This window comes from Trachemys scripta, chromosome 12 (assembly GCF_013100865.1).
Source record: "Trachemys scripta elegans isolate TJP31775 chromosome 12, CAS_Tse_1.0, whole genome shotgun sequence".
Taxonomy (NCBI): Eukaryota; Metazoa; Chordata; order Testudines; family Emydidae; genus Trachemys; species Trachemys scripta.
Window position 1 is genome coordinate 38,550,102 of NC_048309.1, and position 27,802 is coordinate 38,577,903.

Sequence of the window (27,802 nt, forward strand, 5' to 3'; positions counted from 1 at the left end):
ATTTAGTATCAGGGCAGGACACAAGGGTGAGGAAGTGAAATGTGCGGAGCACGAGCATGTAGTTGTTTCCTCAGGGTGGTTCAGAAGCAAACCAGCTGCAGGACATGCAGCGGGCTCAGATTGTGGAAAGGAGGGGTCCGAAAGGGCTCGTGGGTCAGGGGCCCGATGAAAAGGTCTGGAGGCCTGGGGTAGGAGGGGTGGGTGGGGGAGCACCCTCTCGCAGTACCCGCTCAAGGAAAACCCAAGAGGTGGAGTGACAAGGGTGCCCCAACCTCCAGCAGCACGCGCTGGGGGGTCAGGAGGGTGGAAAGTCCCATGCGCCGACCAAGCGCTTGGGTTTCCACCCAGTCTCCCCTGTTGTAGTCCAGGAAGTTCTCTGATTCTGGTGGTTTCTGCCAGGACCAGCCTCCAGATAGCTGGGGCATGGTGGAGATTATGCTGGAAATGTGGGACATGGTGAGAGATATTGGGGCTCTATTAGAGGTACTGTCTGGACTATTAAGCTTAAGGGTTTGTGGAACAGAAGTCACCCCAGTAATTACACAAGATTGGAATTCTTTTTGAAGATCTGCTCTAGTTTAAATGATTTGGGAGGGGTTCCCTGGCCCGTGTTCTGCAGAAGATTAGACTAGATTGTCAAAATGAAAATGGATGGTCCCCTCTCCTTAGAATCTATGAGTTGTGTCATTGAAAACCCATAGTAGAACATGTCACTTAGAAACAGCCACAAATCAATGACTATTTTTTGCATTCCAATTACATTTTAGCATTTAGGCTGGGGAATCTGTAATAGACAGAGCCAGATTCATCCCAGGACAAAATCAGTAAGTTAAATGGAGAGATGTCATCAAAAAGGCAAAATTTCATAATTCTTGAGTCCCAGATTTGGATTTCATAACTAGCTGCTCCCTGGTGTTCAGTTCAGGCCTCAGCACAATGATGTAGCATTTGGGGATAAAGATGCAGCCCAATAGCCCAGCGCTAGCGGCCAAGATAGAGAAGATCTCCACAGCCACCATGTATTTCCCCTTGGTGCTCAGGTAAGTGGGGATGAAGGAGACCCACACGCTGCAAAACACCAACATGCTGAAGGTGATGAACTTGGCCTCATTGAAAGTATCAGGCAGCTTCCTGGCTAGGAAAGCAACCGTGAAGCTGACAATGGCCAGGAAGCCCATGTAGCCCAGGACACAGTAGAAGGCGGTGTTTGACCCCTCATTACATTGCACTAAGATGTGTCCAGCTTCTGATTTCATGTCCAGGTCTGGGAATGGGGGAGTGGTTCCCAGCCAGACAGCGCAGATCCCAACTTGGATAAGGGAACAGGAAATGACGATGGAGCTTGCCAGTCTTCTCCCCAGCCACTTTCTCATGCTGGCTCCTGGCTTCGTGGCCTTAAAGGCCAGAACTACAGTGATGGTTTTTGCCAGCACGGAAGAAACAGAGACAGAGAAGATGACACCAAAAGCCGTTTGTCGGAGAAGGCAAGTCATCCGGCCAGGTCGGCCAATGAATACCAAGCTGCAGAGGAAGCAGAGCAGGAGGGAGAAGAGAAGAACATAGCTGAGCTCCCGGTTGTTGGCCCTCACTATGGGAGTGTCCCGGTGCTTAATAAACATTCCTAGCACCAGTGCTGTGAGAAGAAAAAATAAAAGAGCAAAAGAAGCCAAAATAAAACCCAAAGGTTCTTCATAGGAAAGGAAATCCATAATCTTGGGGATGCATTTATCTTGATCCCTGTTTGGATACTGATCTTCTGGGCACTTATTACAATGATCTGCATCTGAAAGAAAGAAGATGATGTCTCCTTATCTCAAACACATCACAAGCCACATATCAGGTGATCAAGAGGGAATGACATGAGAGACAGGAAAGGAAATTTAGGGGCTCAGATACTCCAGTGATGATAGATAGATAGATAGATAGATAGATAGATAGATAGATAGATAGATAGATAGATAGATAGATAGATAGATAGTAACTCCACTTAAATCAATGCAATTATACTACGGATATATTTCATCCAGTCAGCTCTTATAGCAAAGATTAAACACATTGAAGAAAATTATTTACATCTGATATTACATTTATACATTCAAACTGCAGCATGTATACATTCAAATTGCCATTATCTGATATCAGCAATCCAGTCTGTTTTAATTTATCAATACCGCAGGTTGCACCATGTTGTTTCTGTTTGCTGATGGGATGAGTGGAAGTCTTAGAATCACATTTCTGTTGTGAATATTGAGGACTGTCTATTCAAAATTCCCTTTTAGCAGAGATTCTAAAATATTTATTTAAAATTGCTGTTTCCATGATCCTTCCTGCCAATAAATTCATATTTTGGGAAAGCAAATACTGAAGGGGAATGACCAGAGTCATAGCAACATTTTTACCAGGTAGAGCTAATCATACATTTTCCATCAAAATCTTTTTTAATGGAAATCTGATTTTCACAAAATGGAAATCTCCCATGGGAAAATGTTAATTTTGCCTCCATTTTCAATTTACCAGAAGTTTTCTGGTTCCCAGACTGGACTACATCTCCCATGATGCACCATGGACATGTGTCTTCTATGGTGGCTGAGTGTGGTGCATCATGGGAAATATAGTCGAGCCAGGGAACCTGGGATAGAATGGGGACATGAGTCATCTAAACTATAACACCTATGATGCGCCAGGAGGATGGAGAGATTAATATGGACTCAATGCAAAATGAAACATTTCATTTCAGGTCATTTTGACTTTTTTAAATTATTTTTTTCATTTTTTTTTATTTCAACTCTTTTTCCCAATTTGGGATGAAAAAAATGTCTAAATACTGGTATTTTCCACAGGAGAGAAATTCAGATATTTTAATCAGCTCTATTCACATCTAATTCTCTACATAATTCCCCAAGACTTCCCCTTTTAAGGGGTGATAATTATATGTTGACATCATACACACAGAGAAGATAGATAAAAAGCTAAAATACTCTTTCAAGAAGGTTGCAATGTCACATGACTTTATTTCTTAAAATCCAGAACTTTAACACACAAGCACCAAAACCAGGTAGATACAAAGCAGGCTGCTCCCTAAAGCAGAAAGGAACAATTCCTGCCCCCTTGCTGCAGACCAGCTCCTAGCAGACTGACTCAGATCACAGACTTCCTTACAAAGCCCTTTAGCCTGCTAGAGTAGGACTAGAACTGATTCCCACCTCCCCCACACTTATAAAGTGATAACTTGCAATTCCAACACAGCCCTCAAAACACCGCCAATTCCTTTGGAGACACATACCTGTCTGGTTTGAAATGGTCCCTTCTGGACATGGAGCACAGTTATAGCAGCAAAGTGGCTCCTCTTCCCGCACTGTCCTAAAGTATCCAGGATGACAGCTCTCAGTGCACATGGACCGTGGCACTGTCTGAACAGAAATAATAGGAGTGGGTTAACAACAATAGGACATACAATTATTGTAGGGTTGTTGTATCACTGCCCAGCAGCTCTGAAAATTGACTAGTTTGGTGACACGATATAGTCATTGAACTGAGCACTCGTCATGTAAAGATCTCAGAGCACTTTACAGATGATGGGAAAAATCATTATCCCTAAGTTATACAGAGTGAAACTGAGGTCTAGGAGGATAAAGCCAGCTGCTGGCCTGACTTTCACTCCTGGACCTTCCCCAGTTCTACCAGAATCAGATCCACTTCCTTCCAGAGATGGGAACATAGCCCAACCCTTCTAACTTCCCATCAGAACCACTAGCTACTGGCACATATGGCCTCTCGGAATTATTACTTTGGGTAATGACTAATGGTTGCAGGCTTCCATGATGCTACTTGTATGAATAAGAGCATCTGATTTGGATGAGGAAGAAAATAAGGCCCAAAATTAGAGACCAAAGGCTGGAAACAATAATTTTATGCAACTATAATGTTCCCAAATTAGTTTTTATGCTAGTGAATTTGGACTCAATCTTGCAAGAATCTGAAAATCCTTGTGTATATGAGCATGATCAAGCCCTAATGATTTCAAAAAGAAGTGAAGAAATATATCTTTCCATTGGATCAGGCACCTTGATGCTATGGCTGAGATTTTCAAAGTCATACAAGAGATCTGGAAACACAATTTTCATTAATTTTAGTGGGTGTTGAGTGGCCAAACTCCCTAGCCTACTAGCCTATATTTTGAATAAAACTGTCTAGAAAATGTATTTTTTCCCCTAAGGGGATGGTTTCACAGAACATTTTGATGAAATTTTGATTTATGTCAAAATTTTCAGTGAAAATTTTCAACTTTTTGCAGACAAACGCCAAACCAGAAAACTAAAAAATGTTGGAAAACTGAAAACTTAAAATTTTGCAATTTTCTTCTGAACATTATTGGTGGTTTTGAAAGCAGAGGCTATCCATGAACATTTTTGTTTCATTTAAAAGCCATTTTTTCTAATAAATAAATAAATGAATGAATGAACAAAACAAACTGAATAGTTCTTCCAGAAATATATTTACCACCCCTACTTCCGAATACACTTCCACTCATTCTGAGTGTAATCGGAGAATTCTGACCTTATATAGAAGAAGATAGAAAGTGTCACATTATATTCTTGGCTCTTTAAATTTCTCCTGCCCGGGGGCGGGGGCACGTTTATGTTACAGGAACTCAGTGCTACTCAATGGGATTCACCCTGCCAGGCAGGAGGGATGTCTAAGGGCCAGGACTGTAACACTCTCCAGTTCCCCTGTGACACTGGAACCTAAAATGATTCCCCACCTGATTGAATCTGCTGTTCCAAACGATGGCCCTCTCATTAATGGTGAACTCTTGACCTACAGGAGCCCGCGGGTCCATGTGGCCCACTTCCACTCTGACAAAGGAATCATTGGGGAAAACAATCCAGTTTAAAATGTTGTATCCAGCTGATGATTCACCGTTCTCATCAAAATACAGTTTGTCCCCGGCACTGTTGTTAAATCTGACATTTTTCAAAAAAGGATGTAGCTAGATTGAAAGAGAAATTGGCAGGTGTTATAAAATGAGATAAAAGGCTGCCAATGAGCTGAATCCATCAAAATGCAACTTACAAACTCCTGCCTTTGGGAGCTTATGTTTTCTGTTTTCTCTGGGACAGGGTGACTTTGAAAATTAAGCTCTTTCTGAGCTAACACACTGAAAATTGAGAGGTTCCACATTTTTCAGAAGGGATCGCTGTGCCTTTTATGTTCTCCAGGGAAATAAGAAACACCTTGTTTTAAGAGTTCAAGTTTATTATGTGGCTCTGGTCAAAAAAGAGGATTTTTTTCCATGGACAATTTTGATTTTTTGTTAAAGATCTCCAAGTTGTAATTTTTTTTGGATGGAAATTGTCTAAAACTGAACATTTTCAGTTGAAAAATTCCCAAAACTGATTTTTCTCCCCAGTTTTTGGTTGACATTTTTAGTTTTGGAATTTTCAGTTTTCCACTACAATAAAGGAAATTTTAGGCAAAAGCATACACTTTCCAAAAAAAAAGTTACTTAATGTAAAAAAATCAATTTTCTGTTGAAAAAAAAAAGTTGCAAATGAAAAATTTTGACCAGCTCCATTATTATGTACTAAGGGCCAGCTTTTTAAAAGTGTTTAGTAGTGCAGTCAATTAAACTCAGTTAACTCATGCGATTAACTAATTTTTTTTAATTGCGATTAAAAAATTAATCACGATTAATCGCACTTATAACAATAGAATACCAACTGAAATTTATTAAATATTTGTGGATGTTTTTCTAAATTTTCAATATTGATTTCATTTACAACACAGAATAAAAAGTGCACAGTGATCACTTCATATTGTTATTTTTGATTACAAATATATGCACTGTAAAAATGATAAACAAAAGAAATAGTATTTTTCAATTCACCTCATACAAGTACTGAAGTGCAATCTCTTTATCGTGAAATTGTAACTTACAAATACAGATTGGTTATATAACTGCCCTCAAAAACAAAACAGTTTAAAACTTTAGAGCTTACAAGTCCACTCAGTCCTATTTCTTATTCTGTCAATTGCTAAAACAAACAAGTTTGTTTACAGGAGATACTACTGCCTACATCTTATTTACAATGTCACCTGAAAGTGAGAACAGGTGTTCGCATTGCACTTTTGTAGTTGGCATTGCAAGGTATTTACATGCTAGATATGCTAAACATTCATGTGCCCCTTCCATGCTTTGGCCACCATTCCAGAGGACATGCTTCCATGCTTATGATGCTCATTAAAAAATAATGTGTCAATTAAATTTGTGACTGTACTCCTTGGGGGGAGAATTGTATGTCTCCTGCTCTGAAACATTGACTCTATCTCCCCTTGTAAGTACTCTCACACTTATTATCAAACTGTCTGTACTGGGCTAGCTTGATTATCACTTCAAAAGTTTTTTTTCTCTTAATTAATTGGCCTCTCAGAGTTGGTAAGACAACTCCCACCTGTTTATGCTCTCTGTATGTGTGTATATATATCTCCTCAATATATGTTCCATTCTATATGCATCCGAAGAAGTGGGCTGTAGTCCACGAAAGCTTATGCTCTAATAAATTTGTTAGTCTCTAAGGTGCCACAAGTACTCCTGTTCTTCTTTTTGCACATATTTCATGTTATAGCAGTCTTGGATGATGACCCAGCACATGATCGTTTTAAGAACACTTTCACATCAGATTTGACAAAATGCAAAGAAGGTACCAATGTGAAATTTCTAAAAATAGCTACAGCACTCGACCCAAGGTTTAAGAATCTGACGTGCCGTCCAAAATTTGAGAGGGACGAGGTGTGGAGCATGCTTTTAAAAGTCTTAAAAGAGCAACACTCTGATGCAGAAAATACAGAACCCAAACCATCAAAAAAGAAAATCAACCTTCTGCTGGTGGCTTCAGACTCAGATGGTGAAAATGAACATGCATCAGTGTGCACTGCTTTGGATCATTATCAAGCAGAACCCATCATCGGCATGGACACATGTCCTCTGAAATGGTGGTTGAAGCATGAATGGACATGAATCTTTAGCACATCTGGCACATAAATATCTTGCAACGCCAGCTACAACAGTGCCATGTGAATGCCTGTTCTCACTTTCAGGTGACATTGTCCACAAGAAGCTGGCGGCATTATCTCCTGAAAATTGTAACCAACCTTGTTTGTCTGAGTGATTGGCTGACCAAGAAGTAGGACTGAGTGAACTTGTAGACTCTAAAGTTTTACATTGTTTTATTTTTGAATGCAGGGTTTTTTTTTTACATAATTCTACATTTGTAAGTTCAACTTTCATGATAAAGAGATTGCACTATAGTACTTGTATGAGGTGCATTGAAAAATACATTTTTTTTCTTTTACAGTGCAAATATTTGTAATCAGAAATAAATATAAAGTGAGCACTGTACACTTTGTATTCTATGTTGTAATTGAAATTAATATATTTGAAAAGGTAATAAACATCAAAAATATTTTAAATGGTATTCTATTGTTGTTTAACAGTACGATTAATCGCGATTAATTTTTTTAATCGCACGATTAAATGCGATTATTTTTTTTAATTGCTTGACAGCCCTAGTATTTAGACACCTAGTGAGATTTTCAAAAGCAACTAGATGCCCAACATCCAGTGGCACATTGGTGCTGGTAAAAGGCACTTAGCTGCTTTTGAAAATCCCAGTATGCACATAAATACCTTTAAAAATTTAGTCCTGAGTATTTACTTGAGAAGCGGTACACAGAGAACTTTCAGAATGATATCTCAGGATTTGGGAATCCTCCAGCACGTAGTGAGCAATTCTTCAAATAAATAATCATAAATATTTGCTGAAAAATATATGTTATTTAGCCTCATTCAACTCCCACTTACAATAGTTTCTCCTCAGCCCAGCTCCACTGGCTTCTGTAGAATTCCTCCTGAATTACACCAGTGTATGTGATCAATTTATTAATTATTATTATTATTTTTATATATTTGGGAAATATCCTACTGACAATTTTGGAACTCCCTAAACAGAAAATGTAGTGGGAACATTACTTTTGAAACTTATATTGGTGCTTCTATTAGAAGAGCCGTTACCTCCCATGGCTGGATATTCTGAAGCTCCAGAAGATGTCCCTTCCCCGTGGCTTCCTTTTTGGATTTGGATGAGTACAGGGCATGTAAAGCATGTGCCACAGCATAGACACCATTGTAGATACTGTAGCTCTGGCCTGACATTTTCATTTCAAAATCAGAACCCGGCAGGCTTTCCAATTCCTCCTTCCCTGAGCAATTTCTCCCACCCTTTATTGTCAAGCCAGCATAGGGAATTGAACAATTAAATACAGTGTGCCAAAACCGCTGAATAAAAATATCTCCTTGGGGTTGGTAAGGGTTGAGGGTTCGGAGGAAATCTCGGAATCCTGGCACCTCTTTTGTGTGTACTGCGAAGGACAAAGCACCATGGAAGGGTTTTAAAGTCCACCTATTCAGAGCAATATACGAAGTGAAATCCCACTGAGCTGTTGTGATCCAAACCTTCCCTATCGGTGTCAGTGCTGTTTGATAGTTTGTATGTAAAAACAGTTTGAAACCTAGTAGGGAGTCTGTGTCACCATAGACAACAATCACCTCAGCCTTTGTCTGGGAGATACTGGAATGTAGCTTAGATGTTTGCTCCCTAAAGACATGGACCATGGAAGGAGAAGGCACGTGAGGGGCCCGTTCTGTGAAGGCAACACAGATGCTGTTCCTAATGAGCATTGGCTTCAAAGTCTGCACAAACTTTTCTCCACTATCATCGTCTGAAGCGATTAGGCCAACCCAGGTCCATCGGAAATGCTGCATTAACCGAACCAGTCCCAAAGACTGAGGTTCTTCATTTGGGAGCATCCGGTAGACAGAAGGGAACTGGAATTTATCACTCAGCATGGCATGAAATGAACCATAGCTGATCTAAAAGAGAAAATATGTTGATTTTTAGATTTCAGTGAAAACTAGAGTTGATTAGATAATGTTTTCTTCTTTATGTGGAAAATTTCTACATAGATGAAAAAGTTTTTTCTTGACTAACTCAAACCCAAAATTTTTCAGCAGGCAAAAACAGAATTTTTCAGCTAAAACCAAAATGATAACAACAAAAAATTCAGCCAAAAAACAAGATATTTTCAGTTTCTAGGTTTCTGTGTTCCCAATAAAAACTTGGAACCTTTCAAGGAAAGCAGACAATAGCTTTGAAAGTGTTCATTTAACCCCAAACCCAATTTTCTGTCTCAAAACCCAAGCCAAACAAGAAAACAAATAAACAAATGTTTCAACAGAAAATTTCTAGGTAGCCCTTCTGAAATCTTCAAGTAATTTCCTGCAAATAAAGTAAAAAATCTGAATTTGCTTCACGTCTCCCTGTGCTTATTCTTCATTGGCTTCTCATGAATATTAGTGGAAAGGAGATCACTGGCTGGAACATTCCCAGAAACAATACATTTGGGCACATTCAGAAAAGGTGACTTTTTAACTTGTAAATGTAAGTGCTTGCACCAGAAACATGTTTCCAAGAGTAACAGTCAGGCAATCAGTGAACTTCTACACATCTTGCATTCTAATACTGTAGCCTACAGAGTTAGCTTAAAACTATTTTTATGTAGCAGTACCGCAAGACATACAGTCCTACATCCTGTAAGACATTAGCTTAAATAGCATAAAGCTTGAATTACACAACAGTGACCCTCAGTTATTAGGGAACTGGGAGTATTACATGTAAGGGTTTTCTGTATACAATGATACTAGGTAACCATAGGAATACGAACTGATACCAGCTTTCAATATTTTAGGATAGGAACATCCACAGCTGTGTAACTACGAACTTGCCTTGGCAACGAATTGATGTATATGATAATAAGTTAATATACTAATCTATAGGATAGGATACCCCCCATTAATAGGGTGAAGAAATCAGTATTGGACAAAGGAGGACAGGTGTTTATATGAACATGCATGGTAATCACCAGACACTGTAATAGGCCTGACCACCATTTAAACATTGAGATCTTGACCAATGGACTTGTTTGGCATGCCAGAGGCAGGATAGGACCCTTGTGGAATATCACCTGTCTTCCACCACTAGGTATCCAGGAGAAGGGAGTAAGTATCTTAATTCTCCACTGCAGCTACTTTCTCATTTGGGTGGAACATTTGTAGTTATGCTAATTATGATAACAAAAGTATTTAAAGCTTTGTTTTGCCCTCAGTGTGAAGTGTTGTCATTGTGCATATCGGGTCATCTGAACTTAATTCTGTTGTGACTGATTCTGGGACTGATTCTGGGACTAGAACCTTTCAAGCCTCAGAGATTTAATCAGTGACTAATTGGAAATTCTTAAAAGTCAGTAGAATCAGTAACCACTCAACGAATCAGGCAATGCTACTGAGTAACTATATACATTCCAATAACAACCTGCAATCTGACCCACAAGATTCACTTAGGAATTTTTTCCAACATCAGGGCCAGTTTCACTCTTGTCTAGAGACACAGCCACATAAGGAAAGTGGTAGCAATGGGACCTTAAATGAAAATACATGAGACCTGGAGCCGCCTTGAAAATGGAGTTCACAGAACATTATCACTAAACAGCTAGTGAAACATTATGGACATTATGGAGAATGAGGGATTTTTTGTAATAATTTCATGAACTATGTGCATGACTCAGTTTACCTGCCCACATTATATTGATGCCCACAGGGATTAATTACTACCCTGAGTGAGGCAAGGGAGTGACATATGCCCTTCTGGTTGCAATCAGCACAAATGAATGAAGTACCCTTGAGAGAGAATAGAAGACCGAATGTCTAGACATTAACTTTAAATTACTGGACGCTAAGGCTGCCTGAATATATGGACACATCACAGCTGGATCTGGAGACAAATGAACTGGCTGTGAATAGCCCGTTTTTTAAGTTTTGTTTCTGCCCAAGGCAAGGGGACACAGGATCAGAGAGAGTCACATATTAAGATGGACTCCAACAAAGTATGGAAATTTGCATCTGCCAACATAAATTCAGACAAGCTTGGCTTTCCCATACTGACTTTGGGACTCTCAGAGGTTGTGTTCAGTGGAATATTACATGCTGGCTTTTTTATGAAAAGGATGCCCTGGGTCAGGTTCCGTTGCTTCCTGAAGGGATAGATGTCTCTAACAGGAGTCTGAACCCATTTAGATTCGCTGGAGAGCCACGGAGAGAAACAGATATGCTGGAGCCCCAAGGTCCAGTCTTGGAGTTGAAGAACTGTCTGATTTGTCTTTGCGCAAAGCTACTCCTAGAGCTTGTCAAATAATAGGGGGAGAGGAGTTCTCTGACAGACATATCTTCCTATGCCCCATCTCTGTCTCTGATGCCATTCCTCTGAGGTTAGTAACATTACACCAGTGGGGAATTTGGCCCCTGTTTGACTGAGCAGTGAAACCCATCCACACCCCACAGCCCTTACCTGTGGGATCTTGTAGATGCCTAAGATGGTTGCCATCTGGAGGGAAGTTTCAGACCCAAGCCCCCCGATGACAGCTGACAACTTGTCCTGGGTGTCACAGTTGTAATTTGGGATCATTCCATTTCTGGTGGAGAGCAGGGTAAAAGAGCTCTCATAGGTCTTCCTGGCACTGAAAAAGCTTTCATAGATGCGGAATCCCAGTGTGATGTTGGGTAACAGCTCGGGATCCTGGTTGATCTTATTAATGGCAAACACTAAGGCCAGGACGTGCTGGTAGTTCTTAGGCAGGAGCCTGCAATGAGATTTAAATGATGTGTCAGTTGTGCACCCTCCAGCCACGGAGAAAGTGGCTGTTGGGTGGCAGGAAAGACAGAGAACTCTACATCCCACCTGTTACTTAGGAATGAGAGCTATTTCCACTCTTAAGGCTGAGTCATCACTGTGGCTAGTGCACACAATGTTGCCAACCTTTGAGATGTTAATGGGAGCCCTGCAATATTTGGTGTTTTCCTTAAAGCCCCAGCTGCTGGAATCATGTGATTAAGGGATATTTTTTCTTTCTTTCTTAGTAAAGGTTAGATTTTAAAGGTATTTAGATACCTAGTGGGATTTTCAAAAACACCCAGCTTCCGCTGGGGGAGATAGGAGCTTAGATGCTTTTGAAAATCCCTGAGACACCTAAATACCTTTAAATTGTGCCCCAAATTGTGTAGCCCTCATAGTCACAGAGAAAAGCTTGAGAACATGTCCCAAGTGTAAATGAAAGTCTGAGAAACCAGAAGACAAAGAAAACAACTCCCCACTTATAGTTAATTGAATGATTTCTTAGCAAATCTCAGGATTTTGTGAGGCTTGACTCATGATATTTGAAGGTGTGGGATTGGCAGTGATTCTCCCATTCCCTAAAGGGAAACGTTGCATGGATGAATACAATCATGGCACCACCAATTCACAGATACCATATCATATCCAGCCTGATCCTGGGAGCATTGCTCTGACCTCGGTGGGAGCAGGAGCCGGACCATTCTTCCCACAAAGGGAGTATCTTTTCTTACAAGTTATTTGGATTTTCCCCCTGCTGGGGTCATTTGCACCCTGACACCCTCTGCCTAGGGAAAACCCACTCAGGCCTGGGTATGTATAAGATTTAGTCCTCCGGTGGCTTAGAAGGATTGGGAATGGACACTAACCAATCAGGAGACAGCAGGTAGCTTAGCAAGGCTTGCCTGCTTCATGCAGGGGTGGAGCTGGGATAGGTGAGGAGCATTCCAGGCTAACCAAAGTACTGTTCCAAGCTATTACTTTCTGGGTCTGCTTACAAATTTAAAGGCGCAGCCAGCCCAGTTTTGAATGTAACTATTAAAGGTCTGACACTGATTACACTGCCTGAGTCGTCTTGCTCCATGCGGACTGCCAGAAAATGTTTAGCGGGCTCACTAACATCTCCCAGATAGACCCATCCCTCCCCAGTCATATTGCAAAGGTATTTTCAGGAAGGCTTTATCACAGAGCTAGCTTTCAGAGCCCATCTAGAACTGCCTGGCATTTCATAGACTCATCCAAGCTAAGGCCAGAAGGGACCATTATGATCAGACTCTCTGATCCCCTGCATAACACAGAAATTCGCCCAGTGATTCCTGCATCGAGCCCACTTCTTCGGGTTGAGATATAGGAAGATGCAGCCAATCTTTATTTAAAGCTGGAGAATCAGCTGCAATGATTAATTACCCTCACAGTGAAAAAATATGCTCCTTATCTCTAGCTTGAATTCATCTATCTTCAGCTTCCAGCCACTGGATTCTGTTACACATTTCTCTGCTGAATTAAAGAGCTCAATGCGATCAGAAATCTCTGATAATTATAGACGGTGATTAAGTCACTTCTTAGCCTTCCCTTGCAGAAATTAAATAGATTGAGCTTTACAGGAGGCTTTCCAGACTGCAGATCTGACTTTTGGAATCCTGTCCAATTTTTCAACATCCGTTCAAAAGCATGGAGAGCTGAACTGGAAAATAATGGCCTCACTAATGCTGTATAAGAAGATTCCCCCCCTCCTACTTCTACTTAATATGCACACTCTTATGCATCCAAGGATTGCATTGACTCTCATAGCCATTGCATTGCCGTGGGAGTTCCTGTTCAGTTACTTATCTGCCAAGACCCCTATTTCCCTTTCTTAGTCACTGATTTCCAAAATATAGCCTCTATCCTGTAAGTATGACCTATATTATTTTTTGTCTAGATCCATGACTTTGCATGTAGCTGTTGTTCAACTGAGCCCAGTTTACCATGAGACCCAGATCTCTGAGTAGATCCAGCCCGTCCTTATCATTATCTATCTGTCAATTGTTGTGTCATCTGCAAACTTTACCAGCAATGAATCTGACATTTTCTTGTAGTTCACTGATAAAGGTATTCAAGTGTGGTACCCCACTAGAAATTCCCCCATTTGATGCTGATTCTCCATTTGCAATTTGTGAGATCTGTCAGTTCAGACAGTTTTTAATCCATTTTATACGGGCTACATTGATTTTGTAAAATGCATTCTTAAATCAGAATGCTGGGTATATTATGCCAATTCTTAAATTCATCACTCTGCCAGACACCAAGAATCATGGACTCAGTAGAGACATTGATTTTCCGTCTTATTACAGCAATCTGTAACCCACTAATTCTTCTTTGTCCTATGACGGCAGAGGCATAATTGCCATGTGCATTTTGAAGGCTTTTTTGCAACATGTGTTAACTCCTGATGCTTGAAAGTCTGTTGCACCTTGTATTTAGCTGTGACACTGATTACCTTTCCTTGATCTGAAGTTCTGTGGAGCTCAAAAGCTTGCCTCTTTTATTAACAGAAGTTGGTCCAATAAAAGATAATACCTCACCCATCTGGTCTCTCTTATGTCAACACAGTTACCTTTGTCAGCTAAATCAATAAGCTCATAAAAGTTATATCAAGTTTGTCTGACAAAACCTGTTTTCCATAAAAACATGCTGATTTGCACCATTTATACTGCCATCATTTAGTCCTTTATTAGTAGCATCCCATATCGGACTTTCTATCATTTTGGCCAGCATCAGTCTCAGACTAACAACCTGGGTTTCCCTCTTTTAAATATTGGTGCATTCATTTTGTTTTTTTCCCCCCGTTCCTCTGGGACCTTCCCAGTATAACAAGATTTGTTTAGTAACATTCAATAGCCCAAGAACTCCTTGTCCAGTTCTTTTAAACTGACTGGATGGAAGTTACCCAACTCTGCAGACTTAAGAATACTAAAATTCAATAAACTTTAAAGAGACCACAAAGAGATAACCTGCTCTCAATCACACCAGTTTTGATTTATAATATGAACCCACTTATTGCATAACACTGAATGCATGGGATCTCACCCCTTTTGCCTCATTGAACAATAAAGCAATACTTACATGAACTACTTAATGTACTTAAAGTACTCTTGTCGGCCCTGCTCTGGGTGTCCCTAGCCTCTGTTTGCCAGAAGCTGGGAGTGGAAGAGAGAGGATGGATCATTCAATGATTGCCCTGTTCTGTTCATTCCCTCTGAAGCACTTGGAATTGGCCACTTTCATAAGGCAGGATACTGGGCTAGATGGACCATTGGTCTGACCCAGTATAGCCGTTCTTATGTACTTAAATATTGGTACATTTGGTTTTTTTGTTTATTTTGTTTTGTCTTATTTTCCCCATTCCTCTGGGCATTCCCCAGCATAACCAGATTCAATAAAAAATCAAACCAAAAATCAATCCCTCAAGAATTCCTTAAACAATTCTTTAAAAACTATTTGGTACAAGTCACATAGTTCTGCAGAGTTAAGAATATTTAAATTTAGCAGTCTCCTAGGCAGTCTCCTGCCTAGTTTCTGCCCTATAAAAAGACAATCTGCTCCCAAATACACCAGTTTAGATCTGTAATATGACCTCACTTATTCCCTAGTACTCAATGCATGAGACCTCACCCCTTTTGCCTCATAAAAAATAAAGCAATACTTACATGAAGTACTTAATGTACCAAGGATGGGGAGGCTGCTGGAAGGACTCCAGGTCAAGCATCGAAATAACCTGAGAGAGGATCGCACCAATAATGTGGTCTCCCTGCCTATAATAGTCCGGGTGAGTCGGGAAGGGTTTCTTCATGAAGCACATGGACATTTGGATCTTGCAGATGGCCCTAGGCAGAAGCAGCAGCAACAAGAGACAAAAAACCATTGTGACACTTACAAAAATATCAGGCCAAGTTAAAGCTAAAAGCTGATTTCTCAGCACCCTCCCGTTACAGTGCCAGCTGCAGCATGAGCCTTGTTAGAAGCAAACACACACTGTAAGCACCGTACTTAGCTAAATCTGCCGGCCCACAGATTCCAGCCTAGGTTTTAAATCTAAGGGGAAACATTAAAGCATCAACATGAGGCTATGACAATGACAGAGCCCTGCCTGACTCTAGCCCAGACCTGAACACTGCATAGCCCAGGGGTGTATTTATAGCGGTCTTGAGCGATGGGTGCAAGGCATTACCAGCTCTTGCATTAGACTCTGGTGTCCGTGTTATTGATTTTTCCATGTGGTCTCTGGACGCCACCAGGCCTGGGCAAGGAGGGGAATCGATCATAGTAATTTGCTAATTACAGGGTGGATAATCACCTCCCCACAGGTCTGTGTCACTCAGCACACAGCGACTCAGCTGTAGAAAACATGCTGGTGAGACCTCAGTGACACTGCTCTCTGGCCCTCAGAGGGGGGACTGACCCATAGTGAGGAAATGCTCACAGGAGAGCCAGGACCTGTTAACTCCTTTTGACAGGAGCCTTTTGTGTCTATTCAGAGAGGTCAAATTGGACCGTTGCTCTGGCCACCTCAGGCTCCCCACATATCACTGTGCTGTACCTCAGAGCTTCCCAGCAAAGAGAGAGAGCCCACTTCCTCCTTCTCCAACAGCCCTGACCCAGCCACTGTGGCTAACAGGGGGTTTCCATCAGCTTGTGGGGCCTGTGGCACAAGGACGGGCAGTTCTGATCCCACCAGTAGGACACATGCACTCAGCTGGCCTGTTACAAGGGAAACATTTGCAAGATATTTAGGTACTTAACAGAGCAGATATGTGCCTAGTGAGATTTTCAAAAGTGCCCAAGTGAAAGGAATGGGAGTTAGCCCCTAACCTGCTTCGATGACTTTAAAAATCTCACTAAGCACCTAAATAGATTTAAAGATCTGGCCTATCTGCATCTTTGGGCACCTCAGCACCTCTGTAAATCTGGCTTACAGCTGGACATGAGAGGCGTTCCCCCCCCCCCCCCCCCAAAAAAGTTTTGGGCAATAAATACGAAATGTTGAGGTTGTTTCCATTCTGCAGAGTTGAAAAATAGAAAAGAAAAACTTTGCTTTTTCACAAAATATTGGGATTGAGGTGCCTAAATCCCTTTGTGTATCTAGTCTGTGGTGCCTAGTGGGATTTTGAAAAGCATCTAGTTGACTAAAACCCATTTAAATCCATGAGTTTTAGGTGCCTCAGTGCTTTTGAAAATCCCACTAGGCACCTAAATACCTTTAAAAATCTGGCCCTAATCACTTCTGAAAATTCATTCCCGCCTCCCATTGAATTCAATAGGTGCTGGGCACTGTCTCCCTTAGGATCCCCTGAAATCCCAGCCTTATTTTTTTATGCATTTAGGGCCTCATCCACTGCTCAGAAAAATGCTGCTTATCAAATGATCACAATTCTGTGCCAAATCTTCCCAGACCTCTATAAAAATACTACTCCCACTCTTGGCTGTGGGTCTTAACCATGTATAACAGCTCTGCACCAAATACTCAGGTACAATGGTTTCATAGAATCCAAGCCCAGAAGGGACCATTGTGATAATCTAGGCTGAATTTCTGTATAACACAGGCCTCAAAATACTTTCTAGAGCAGATCTTTTAGAAAAAAAATCCAATCTTGATTTAAATATTGCCAGTGATGGAGAATCCACCATGACCCATGGTAAATTGTTCCATGATTAATTACCCTCACCATTAAAAAATTCACCTTATTTCCAATCTGGATTTTTCTAGCTTCAATTTCCAGCTATTCAATCATGTTAGGCCTTTCTCTACTAGACTGAAGAGCCCATTATCAAATATTTATTCCCCCTTGTAGGTACTTATACTACACTATAATCAAGTCACCCCTTAACCTTCTCTTTCTTTAGTTCTTGAGACTGAGCTCCTTAAGTCTATCACTCTAGGGCAGGTTTTATCATCATTTAATCATTCTTGTGGCTCTTCTCTGATCAATTTATCAACCTCCTTCTTCAATTGTGGACTTTAGCAGTGGTCACCCCAGTAATAAGTACAGAAGTAAAATAACATTTGTACTCCTACCTTGTTTATGTACCCAAGGTTCCCATTAGGCCTGACCCTAGGGTGACCAGATGTCCCAATTTTATAGGGACAGTCCTGATTTTTGGGTCTTTTTCTTATATAGGCTCCTATTACCCTCCACCCCCATCCTGATTTTTCACACTTGTTGTCTGGTCACCCTATTTGACCCACACTATCACACTGGGAGCTCATGCTCCGCTGATTATCCACCATCACCACCAAATCTTTTCCAGAGTCACTGCTTTCCAGGATAGAGTTTCCTGCCTTGTAAATATGGCCTACATTCTTTGTTCCTACACTTACATATAGCCTGCGTTAAAATGCATATTGTTTGCTTCTGACCAGTTTACCAAGAAATCCAGATCTCTCTGGATCAGTGATCTGTTCTCTTCATTATGTACCACTCCCCCAAACTTTTGTTTTATCTGCAAACTTCCTCAGTGATGATTTTGTGTTTATCCATGAAACTGATAAAAATGTTCAATGTTAACTCTTTAAGGCCAGGTTTACATTAAATTGTTAGGTCAACTCAGCTAAGTTGCTCAGGAGTGTAATTAAGGTAACTAAACCCCTGGTTTAGACAATGCTAGGTCAATGGACAAAGTCTTCTTTCCACCCAGCTACAATCTCTCAGGGATATGGATTAATTACAGTAATGGGAGAACCCCTCCTGTGGCTGTAGTAAATGTCTACACTGAAGCACTACAGTGGCACAGTAGCGGTTTAAGTATAGCCATAGCCTGAGAGAGATGTGCTCATTCCTCATTCATGTTAATATCAACTCTGAAACCTAATGATCACGTTTAATTCTTCTGCTGCCGTTTTTCCATGTGCACACAGCAGTTGTGATGAAACTCATCCCATTGGGTATTAACTCTGAAACCTAATGTCCACATGTTAAATGTCATTGCTGCTCATTTTTGCATATGTGTTTACCTGTGGCAGCTGGATGTAATGACAGATATTGGGGTGTGGTAAAATGGCGGACGATAAGATGGAAAATTAGTCCCGTCTAAGAATTGCTTCATTTTGGTGGACACCTGCATTCATGTCGAATCCAGCTGAGCACACTGGGCCTGAGGAGCAGATGACAGCAATAAGGATGAAGAGTGCACTTCCCCAGAAAAAAGCATGTCAATTCACTACCACCTCTGCCCACAAAGGGCAGGATATATACTAGCTGCATCTCCCCTCCTGGGCCAAACACATCATTTCCCTCCTTGGCGCTAATCCACGGGGAACCCAGGTTAGCAAAGTGTCACTCTTTATTCCCTCTAGTGGTTAGACCATGCATAAAGTTTTATACAGCGTTTGAGCTAAGGACTCTAGTTGTTTGAGTCAAGCAGCACAAGTTCGGGGATTCTCAATACCTGCTAGTGGTGACCTGTACAAGTGCATCCCATGAACACCATTTGGTTGCCATGTAATATTGTACCTGCTTGTCTTCATACAGCCTAAGGCAGTGGCTCTCAACCTTTCCAGACTACTGTACCCCTTTCGGGGGTCTGATTTGTCTTGCCTAGCCCCCAAATTTCACCTCACCTCACTTAGACTTGCTTACAAAATCAGACATAAAAATACAAAAGTGTCCCAGCACACTGTTATTGAAAGGGGAAGGGGTGGAACAGGGTGGGGCCATGGGCGGGGTAGCAGGTAGAAGGGGCAGAACAAGGGCGAGGCCACAGGCAGAAGGGGTGGGGAAGGGTCACGGTTCCGGCACCGGGCCCCCTCACTTGTGGTGGCTTAGGGCTCCAGGAAACCTTGGTCTGCCTCTGCACTTAACCCCGGATGAGAACCACTGGCCTAAGGTAGCGCCTACACTCAAGAAAATGATTTAAGTCAACAAACGGCTAGGGCAGAGGGATTAGACTGTCCTGGTGCTATGCTAAGTGTATATGAACAGCATCTCTGCTGACAATAGGCTTTTCCCCTCCCCCAGTATCTGGCCCCCCTCCAGCTAAGTATCTGAGGCCCTCCCCATCTCTAATGTATATATCCTCACCACACCCCAGGGAGGTAAGCAGTGGGTTGAACCCCCTGTTAAAGATGGAGAACTGAGACTAAGATTTGCAAAGAAATCTAGGTGCCTAAAGATACTCCTCCTTCCCCTTCTCCCTTCCCCAGGTCTTCCCTCCTAACTTGGCTTCCCCATCTCCATTTTTCACCATTCCACCTCCCCTTCCCCCTTTTATCTTTCTTTCTTCCCCTTCCCCTTGTTTCCACCTGTGGGGAAAGGAAGATGGAAGGGGGATGGGGTGGGAAGGGAAGGAGAAAACAGGGATGGAAGAAGAGAAGGGAGAACAAGGGAAAGGAGGGAAAATGGGAGGGAGAAGGCAATATAGGAAGGGAAGGTGGAAGGGTGGAGGGAGGAGGAAGGAAAAGGGAGGAGGCAAAGGGGCAAAGAAGGAAGCTGGGGGAAGGGGAGAGAAAGGAAAGGGAACAAATAGAGGGAAGGGGAAGAAAGAGGGAGACAACCAGGCGTGTAATGGGGGAGGGGAACAGGGTAAAAGATGGGAGGAGGAAGGGAGTTGGGAGAAGGGGAGAATGGATGAGGGGTGGACGTAGGGACAAGGGAAGGTGGATAAGGGCAGTGTTTGTGGAAGTGCACTTTAAGGGCTTGCTGTGTGCTCTTGCCTCATTTTCCCCAGCAGCGCTGTCACAGTTCAGCATGGGGCCATGGGGTAAGGACCAGTGGCACCTGGCAACAAGTACCCAACCATGGAGAAGTCCTGACCCACAAGTCCACTGTGTCTCATGCCACTGGCTCATGACAACCAGTGGCCCTGCATATGTGCAAATCAGCCTGTAGCAGAATGGAGATGATTGGTTGAGTTGCCTCTAATGTCACGATGACCCCAGTTGTGAGAGACCTGGCCCTGTCCATTAGTCTTCTGAATCCTAAGAGTCAGCTACAACCCTCGCTAATAACTTGACAGAAAAAGTAGCTCAGAGACCAGAACAAAGTAAAACAAGTCAGTTGATTTTAACATCCAGGTACAGACCTTTATGATTGAAAGGTACATTAGAAATCATAGTTATTAATTAAATGGCTTATGTGATTGCACCTAATGTACATTCAATGAGAAGCCTCATTCAGTCATGCTACAACATTTCAATGTGTTAAAATGGTATGATAATGGAGCATCTATGATTATTGAAATACATCTTTTAAAAATACCGTCATTCAAATAAAAAACAAACAATGAAAATGCCCTAAACAACATTAAGAGAACATGTAAACACTCAAAACCCAGGAGAGGGACAGAGCTAAGGCTGCCTGTCAATACACTCAGGCTGGAAGTTAGGAGAAGGATTCTAACCAACATAGATTCCAAGATCAGAAGGGACCATGGGGAACAAAATGTGCCATCTCCTCTGAAACACAGACCATCAGAAGAGTGAGTTTATTGAACAGTCTCCCAGTAGGACGGATCTTGCTAAGTTTATGAACAGGGAAGTATGAGGGGGTTGCCTATGATAACAAGGGGAAAGACCCTTCCAGTCATTTCTCCTATGTTCTTTTGTGCAACTTTAACTCTGCCCACCTTTTCCCGCATTGCACTGACTCCTTTGTGAGTATTCACTACCCTGGTTTGAAAAAGGCAAAGACAAACAAATTATTATTATTCTGGCTCTGTACTTACTAAGAGGAAGGAGCTGGGCCATGCTTCCTACCTTTAACAGAGGAGTTTGAAAATTTCCTGAGAGAAATGAGAGTTTTTTGGATGGTGCAAATCCTGAACTTCTAACTTATGCAAAATTTTCTCAAGGAAAATTCTCTTTAAAGTCAGTGGGACATTGTGGGTAAAATCCTGGCCCCAGGTAAGTTAGTTGGAGTTTGGCTGAGTAAATACTGAGTAAAAGTGGAGTAATTATTGAGTAGAGAAAGTCAGAATTTATCCTGAAAGCTTTTTAACAACCCAGCAGCAATCAAGAATTTCACAAAATATTGATGGTGAGTTTCCACACTTGATATTTTCTTAAATAAAACCATTTGGATAAATATTGGGAAAAATACGACCACCTATGATATTATGCCAACTTCAGGGCTAGGACTGAGGCCATGACTACAATACGGGCACTATAGTAGTGCAGCTGTGGCGTCATAGCCATGATGCTGTATCCCCAAAGTATAGATGCTTCCTACAGGGGCAGAAGGTTTTTTTTTTTTTTCATCACTTCAGGAACTCCATCTCCCTGAACAATGGTAGGTAGGTCTACAGAAGCATTCTACAGTTGTTCTAGCTGGGTCTTTGCCGGTGTGAGGTTGGCCACCCCGACAGCTATAGCTGTGTCAACCTATCTTTTAAGTATAGACAAGGCCTCAGACCATTCTGGTCCCAAAGCACAAGCCCCTGCCATTTGAGCTAAAGAAGGAGCATTAGCATTAGCATTATAGGGCTTATGATACAAAGTTGAGCAGTTCTAGTTCAGTCCAGACAAGCATATCTTAGTGTCACCACATACCCTACTATGCTTTCTAGTCGAACAATCCCATTGCTGTCATCGGTAAGATAAATCTCTGACCACATTCAAACTAATGGTTATGGAGAACTTCAGTTTTTACTTCCCATCCTAACTCCTTTAGGAGTTCAGGTCAACCCTCCTCAGTAATACTGTACATAGGATACTGCCACTTAAAATACAAGGTTGGCTATTAGCCACAGTAGGACTTTATGATGCAGAGCTGAATAGTTCTTATGCTATCCTATACAGGGCCAGCTCAAGGTAGCACTGTAAAATAAGGGTTGATGATGTTAATCAAAACCAAAATGAGCAAGCACACATGTTGAAGCCAAGTCATCAATAATTTTGGTGACACATGCATATTATTACAGGAATTGACACATTTACTTTTAAACATACTCAGGGTCCCTGATTATCTATCTATCTAAACTAGACAGTGGTTGTCATTCTCTGCACTATGAAAGATCCTGATCAAAAGCCCACTGAAATAAATGGAAACACTCCTTTAATTGATTTAAGCCCTGAGTAACTCTCAAGTATGATTAGATGAGAGATTCCCCTTTATTTAGGTAGGAAATAAATACATTGGGTCATAAAATTTCCTCCAAAACTTTTTTTTCCAAGGAAAATTGGTGTCAGGAAGCTAAAAACCCTCAAATTGATTTTTTTTTTTTTTTTTTTTTTTGAGTGGGAAGGGCAAAAAGCTTAGGTTTTTCAGCGGGACATTTTGGGGATTTCCAAGAAAATGTCAAAATTTTCCTTGTGAGGAAAAAATCCCAGTTTCCAGCTAGGTCTAGAAATAACTATGGGCCAAAATCTGAGGTCTATGCTGAGAGATGGCTAAGTTTTTGATCACACAAACTTTCACAGAAGTCAAAGTTGTTAAGTATAGGTTCACAAAGAGATCTGTTGTATGCCTTGGAAACTTTATTTTGGATCAAGCAAAGATGTCAATTATCAAAGAAGATGAGGTTAATTTATTGGTACTGGGTTTGCCGTCTTGTTATTATTGTTATTTTAGATGTTTAATGGTTTCATGTCTTCATTTGGAGTTTAGATATCGTACTCTTATGTGCAATTTGAAACAATTTATGCAGCATTGGGGTATTATAAATGAACTGCTGGGGTGACCAACTATTTTGGAATTTGTAATTTTTTTTGTGTATTTCTGTACTGATATTTAGCAAAAGTGTTTTGAAAGTCAAATGTCTATCTCACTTTCTCCAAAAAACTGATCAGAATGGATATTGAAAAAAAAATAATACATGAAAACTTCCAGACACAATTGCCATATATGCATATGTCCAAAATGCACCATTGAGCTATATCTATGTCTGAAAGACAAATATCTATATGAGGTGGTTTCATAGGTCTCTGTGCCCCTAAGGGAAGCCAATCATCAATAGGAGCCCTTACCTAGTGTCCCTCTGATTTGGCCACAGTGGGTTTCAATGGCTGGGCTCTTAGCCACAAATGGGATGGAGTCTCCAACTGACTGCTACACTAGTGAGGAACCCTACTTTACCTCCCTATGTGGCTTTGACTATCCCCGACCTGACATTTATCTCTATGACTAGCCTGATACCTCAAATATATCTCTGATGACACCTCTGTAACTTATGAATAAGGCTGCGAGTCTTCAATGGAGGTCACGGATTCTGGTCTTCTGCAGCTGCAGTGGCTGGTGTGGCAGCAACTGGGGCAGCCCAGAGGCCAGCCGCACTGGCCACTGCTCTGCTGGCCCCAGGCAACTGGTCCTGGGCACGGCCCCAGAGCAGTGGTCCGGGAGCAGCAGCGGTGCACAGGGCCGCCCCCCAGCACCTAAGATTTAGTTAGGGGTCTTTTTAGTAAAAGTCACAGACAGGTCACTGGCTGTAACTTTCTGTTTATTGCCCATGAACTGTCTGTGACTTTAACTAAAAAGACTCATGAATAAATCATAGCCTTACTTATGAATCACCGATCAGGGTACACTTTACTTATATTAGGAAATATAGAGGAATCATATAATGGGAAGGGAAAGATTGATGTGGATGGGGCACATCAGTAACACCATATAACCTGCAAGTAACACTACCCTCAGGTTGGATTTTTCTGGATTCAGGAATCTGGTTTACTCAAACCTACTTGACTCCATCATGTGGAGGAACCCAGGTACTTTCATGAGTCATTGCAGGCCTGAAGATGCTTTAGTGTAGTGAGGTGATGAGTCAGCCTTCAATCCCCAAGGGTTCACAAGGCTCAACACCTCCTTCCCCCCATATGGGTGAAGGGATCACCGTCCAGTCTTCCCCATCTCACATGTAACCAGCAACAAGATTGGCTACCTTTTTCATCAGACCCTTTAAGCTCACTTACATAAATACTATAATATGTTATACATACATACGTTTTATATATGTTAATATATATGGCAATAGTGTCTGAAAATGTTCATGTACTGAATATTTTTTTCAATATCCATTCTGAGATACCTTTGATTATTTCGTCAATTTATTTACAAACAATCCAGAAAAAATCATAGAATCATAGAATCATAGAATATCAGAGTTGGAAGGGACCTCAAGAGGTCATCTAGTCCAACCCCCTGCTCAAAGCAGGACCAATTCCCAACTAAATCATCCCAGCCAGGGCTTTGTCAAGCCGGGCCTTAAAAACCTCCAAGGAAGGAGACTCCACCACCTCCCTAGGTAACGCATTCCAGTGTTTCACCACCCTCCTAGTGAAATAGTTTTTCCTGATATCCAACCTGGACCTCCCCCACTGCAACTTGAGACCATTGCTCCTTGTTCTGTCATCTGCCACCACTGAGAACAGCCAAGCTCCATCCTCTTTGGAACCCCCCTTCAGGTAGTTGAAGGCTGCTATCAAATCCCCTCTCATTCTTCTCTTCTGGAGACTAAACAATCCCAGTTCCCTCAGCCTCTCCTCATAAGTCATGTGCTCCAGACCCCTAATCATTTTTGTTGCCCTCCGCTGGACTCTTTCCAATTTTTCCACATCCTTCTTGTAGTGTGGGGCCCAAAACTGGACACAGTATTCCAGATGAGGCCTCACCAATGTCGAATAAAGGGGAACGATCACGTTCCTCGATCTGCTGGCAATGCCCCTACTTATACAGCCCAAAATGCCGTTAGCCTTCTTGGCAACAAGAGCACACTGTTGACTCATATCCAGCTTCTCGTCCACTGTGACCCCTAGGTCCTTTTCAGCAGAACTGCTACCTAGCCATTCGGTCCCTAGTCTGTAGCAGTGCATGGGATTCTTCCGTCCTAAGTGCAGGACTCTGCACTTGTCCTTGTTGAACCTCATCAGGTTTTTTTCTGCCCAATCCTCTAATTTGTCTAGGTCCCTCTGTATCCGATCCCTACCCTCTAGTGTATCTACCACGCCTCCTAGTTTAGTGTCATCTGCAAACTTGCTGAGAGTGCAGTCCACACCATCCTCCAGATCATTAATAAAGATATTAAACAAAACCGGCCCCAGGACCGACCCTTGGGGCACTCCACTTGAAACCGGCTGCCAACTAGACATGGAGCCATTGATCACTACCCGTTGAGCCCGACGATCTAGCCAGCTTTCTATCCACCTTACAGTCCATTCATCCAGCCCATACTTCTTTAACTTGGTGGCAAGAATACTGTGGGAGACCGTATCAAAAGCTTTGCTAAAGTCAAGAAATAACACATCCACTGCTTTCCCCTCATCCACAGAGCCAGTTATCTCATCATAGAAGGCAATTAGGTTAGTCAGGCACGACTTCCCCTTCGTGAATCCATGCTGACTGTTCCTGATCACTTTCCTCTCCTCTAAATGTTTCATAATTGATTCCTTGAGGACCTGCTCCATAATTTTTCCAGGGACTGAGGTGAGGCTGACTGGCCTGTAGTTCCCCGGATCCTCCTTCTTCCCTTTTTTAAAGATGGGCACTACATTAGCCTTTTTCCAGTCATCTGGGACCTCCCCCGATCGCCATGAGTTTTCAAAAATAATGGCTAATGGCTCTGCAATCTCACCCGCCAACTCCTTTAGCACCCTCGGATGCAGCGCATCCGGCCCCATGGACTTGTGCACGTCCAGTTTTTCTAAATAGTCCCGAACCACTTCTTTCTCCACAGAGGGCTGGTCACCTTCTCCCCATGCTGTACTGCCCAGTGCAGCAATCTGGGAGCTGACCTTGTGCGTGAAGACAGAGGCAAAAAAATCATTGAGTACATTAGCTTTTTCCACATCGTCGGTCACTAGGTTGCCTCCCTCATTCAGTAAGGGGCCCACACTTTCCTTGATTTTCTTCTTGTTGCTAACATACCTGAAGAAACCTTTCTTGTTACTCTTAACATCTCTTGCTAACTGCAACTCCAAGTGTGATTTGGCCTTCCTGATTTCACTCCTGCACGCCTGAGCAATATTTTTATACTCCTCCCTGGTCATTTGTCCAATCTTCCACTTCTTATAAGCCTCTTTTTTGCTTTTAAGATCAGCAAGGATTTCACTGTTTAGCCAAGCTGGTCGCCTGCCATATTTACTATTCTTTCTACACATCGGGATGGTTTGTTCCTGCAACCTCAATAAGGATTCTTTAAAATACAGCCAGCTCTCCTGGACCCCTTTGCCCTTCATGTTATTCTCCCAGGGGATCCTGCCCATCTGTTCCCTGAGGGAGTCAAAGTCTGCTTTTCTGAAGTCCAGGGTCCATATTCTGCTGCTCTCCTTTCTTCCTTGTGTCAGGATCCTGAACTCGACCATCTCATGGTCACTGCCTCCCAGGTTCCCATCCACTTTTGCTTCCCCTACTAGTTCTTCCCTGTTTGTGAGCAGCAGGTCAAGAAAAGCTTTGCCCCTAGTTGGTTCCTCCAGCACTTGCACCAGGAAATTGTCCCCTACGCTTTCCAAAAATTTCCTGGATTGCCTGTGCACCGCTGTATTGCTCTCCCAGCAGATATCAGGGTGATTAAAGTCTCCCATGAGAACCAGGGCCTGTGATCTAGCAACTTCTGCTAGTTGCCAGAAGAAAGCCTCGTCCACCTCATCCCCCTGGTCTGGTGGTCTATAGCAGACTCCAACCACGACATCACCCTTGTTGCTCACACTTCTCAACTTTATCCAGAGACTCTCAGGTTTTTCTGCAGTATCATACCGGAGCTCTGAGCAGTCATACTCCTCTCTTACATACAACGCAACTCCCCCACCTTTTCTGCCCTGCCTGTCCTTCCTGAACAGTTTATATCCATCCATGACAGTACTCCAGTCATGTGAGTTATCCCACCAAGTTTCTGTTATTCCAATCACATCATAGTTCCCTGACTGTGCCAGGACTTCCAGTTCTCCCTGCTTGTTTCCCAGGCTTCTTGCATTTGTGTATAGGCACTTAAGATAACTCAATGATCGTCCCTCTTTCTCAGCATGAGACAGGAGTCCTCCCCTCTTGCGCTCTCCTGCTTGTGCTTCCTCCCAGGATCCCATTTCCCCACTTACCTCAGGGCTTTGGTCTCCTTCCCCC

At 42.2% G+C, this 27,802-nt stretch overlaps 1 protein-coding gene across 1 annotated transcript; it reads right to left on the minus strand.

The window, feature by feature from the left end:
• Positions 1-863: 863 nt before the first annotated feature.
• Positions 864-15,627, minus strand: LOC117885433 (vomeronasal type-2 receptor 26-like). The gene is made up of 7 exons (XM_034786740.1): positions 15,470-15,627; positions 11,460-11,751; positions 8,669-8,929; positions 8,072-8,638; positions 4,763-4,990; positions 3,284-3,410; positions 864-1,783 (listed from the first exon to the last, which is right to left on the minus strand). The coding sequence occupies exons 1-7, from the start codon at positions 15,625-15,627 to the stop codon at positions 864-866; spliced, it is 2,553 nt and encodes an 850-aa protein (XP_034642631.1).
• Positions 15,628-27,802: the final 12,175 nt, after the last annotated feature.

Excerpts from the sequence above, each read along its gene's own strand:
- LOC117885433 (XM_034786740.1), bottom strand. The coding sequence starts at position 15,627 with ATGTCCATGTGCTTCATGAAGAAACCCTTCCCGACTCACCCGGACTAT. Across the intron at positions 8,639-8,668 it reads ACGTGCCTTCTCCTTCCATG|CTACATTCCAGTATCTCCCA; the intron begins GTCCATGTCTTT and ends CAAACATCTAAG. Across the intron at positions 1,784-3,283 it reads GACCATTTCAAACCAGACAG|ATGCAGATCATTGTAATAAG; the intron begins GTATGTGTCTCC and ends TCTTTCTTTCAG.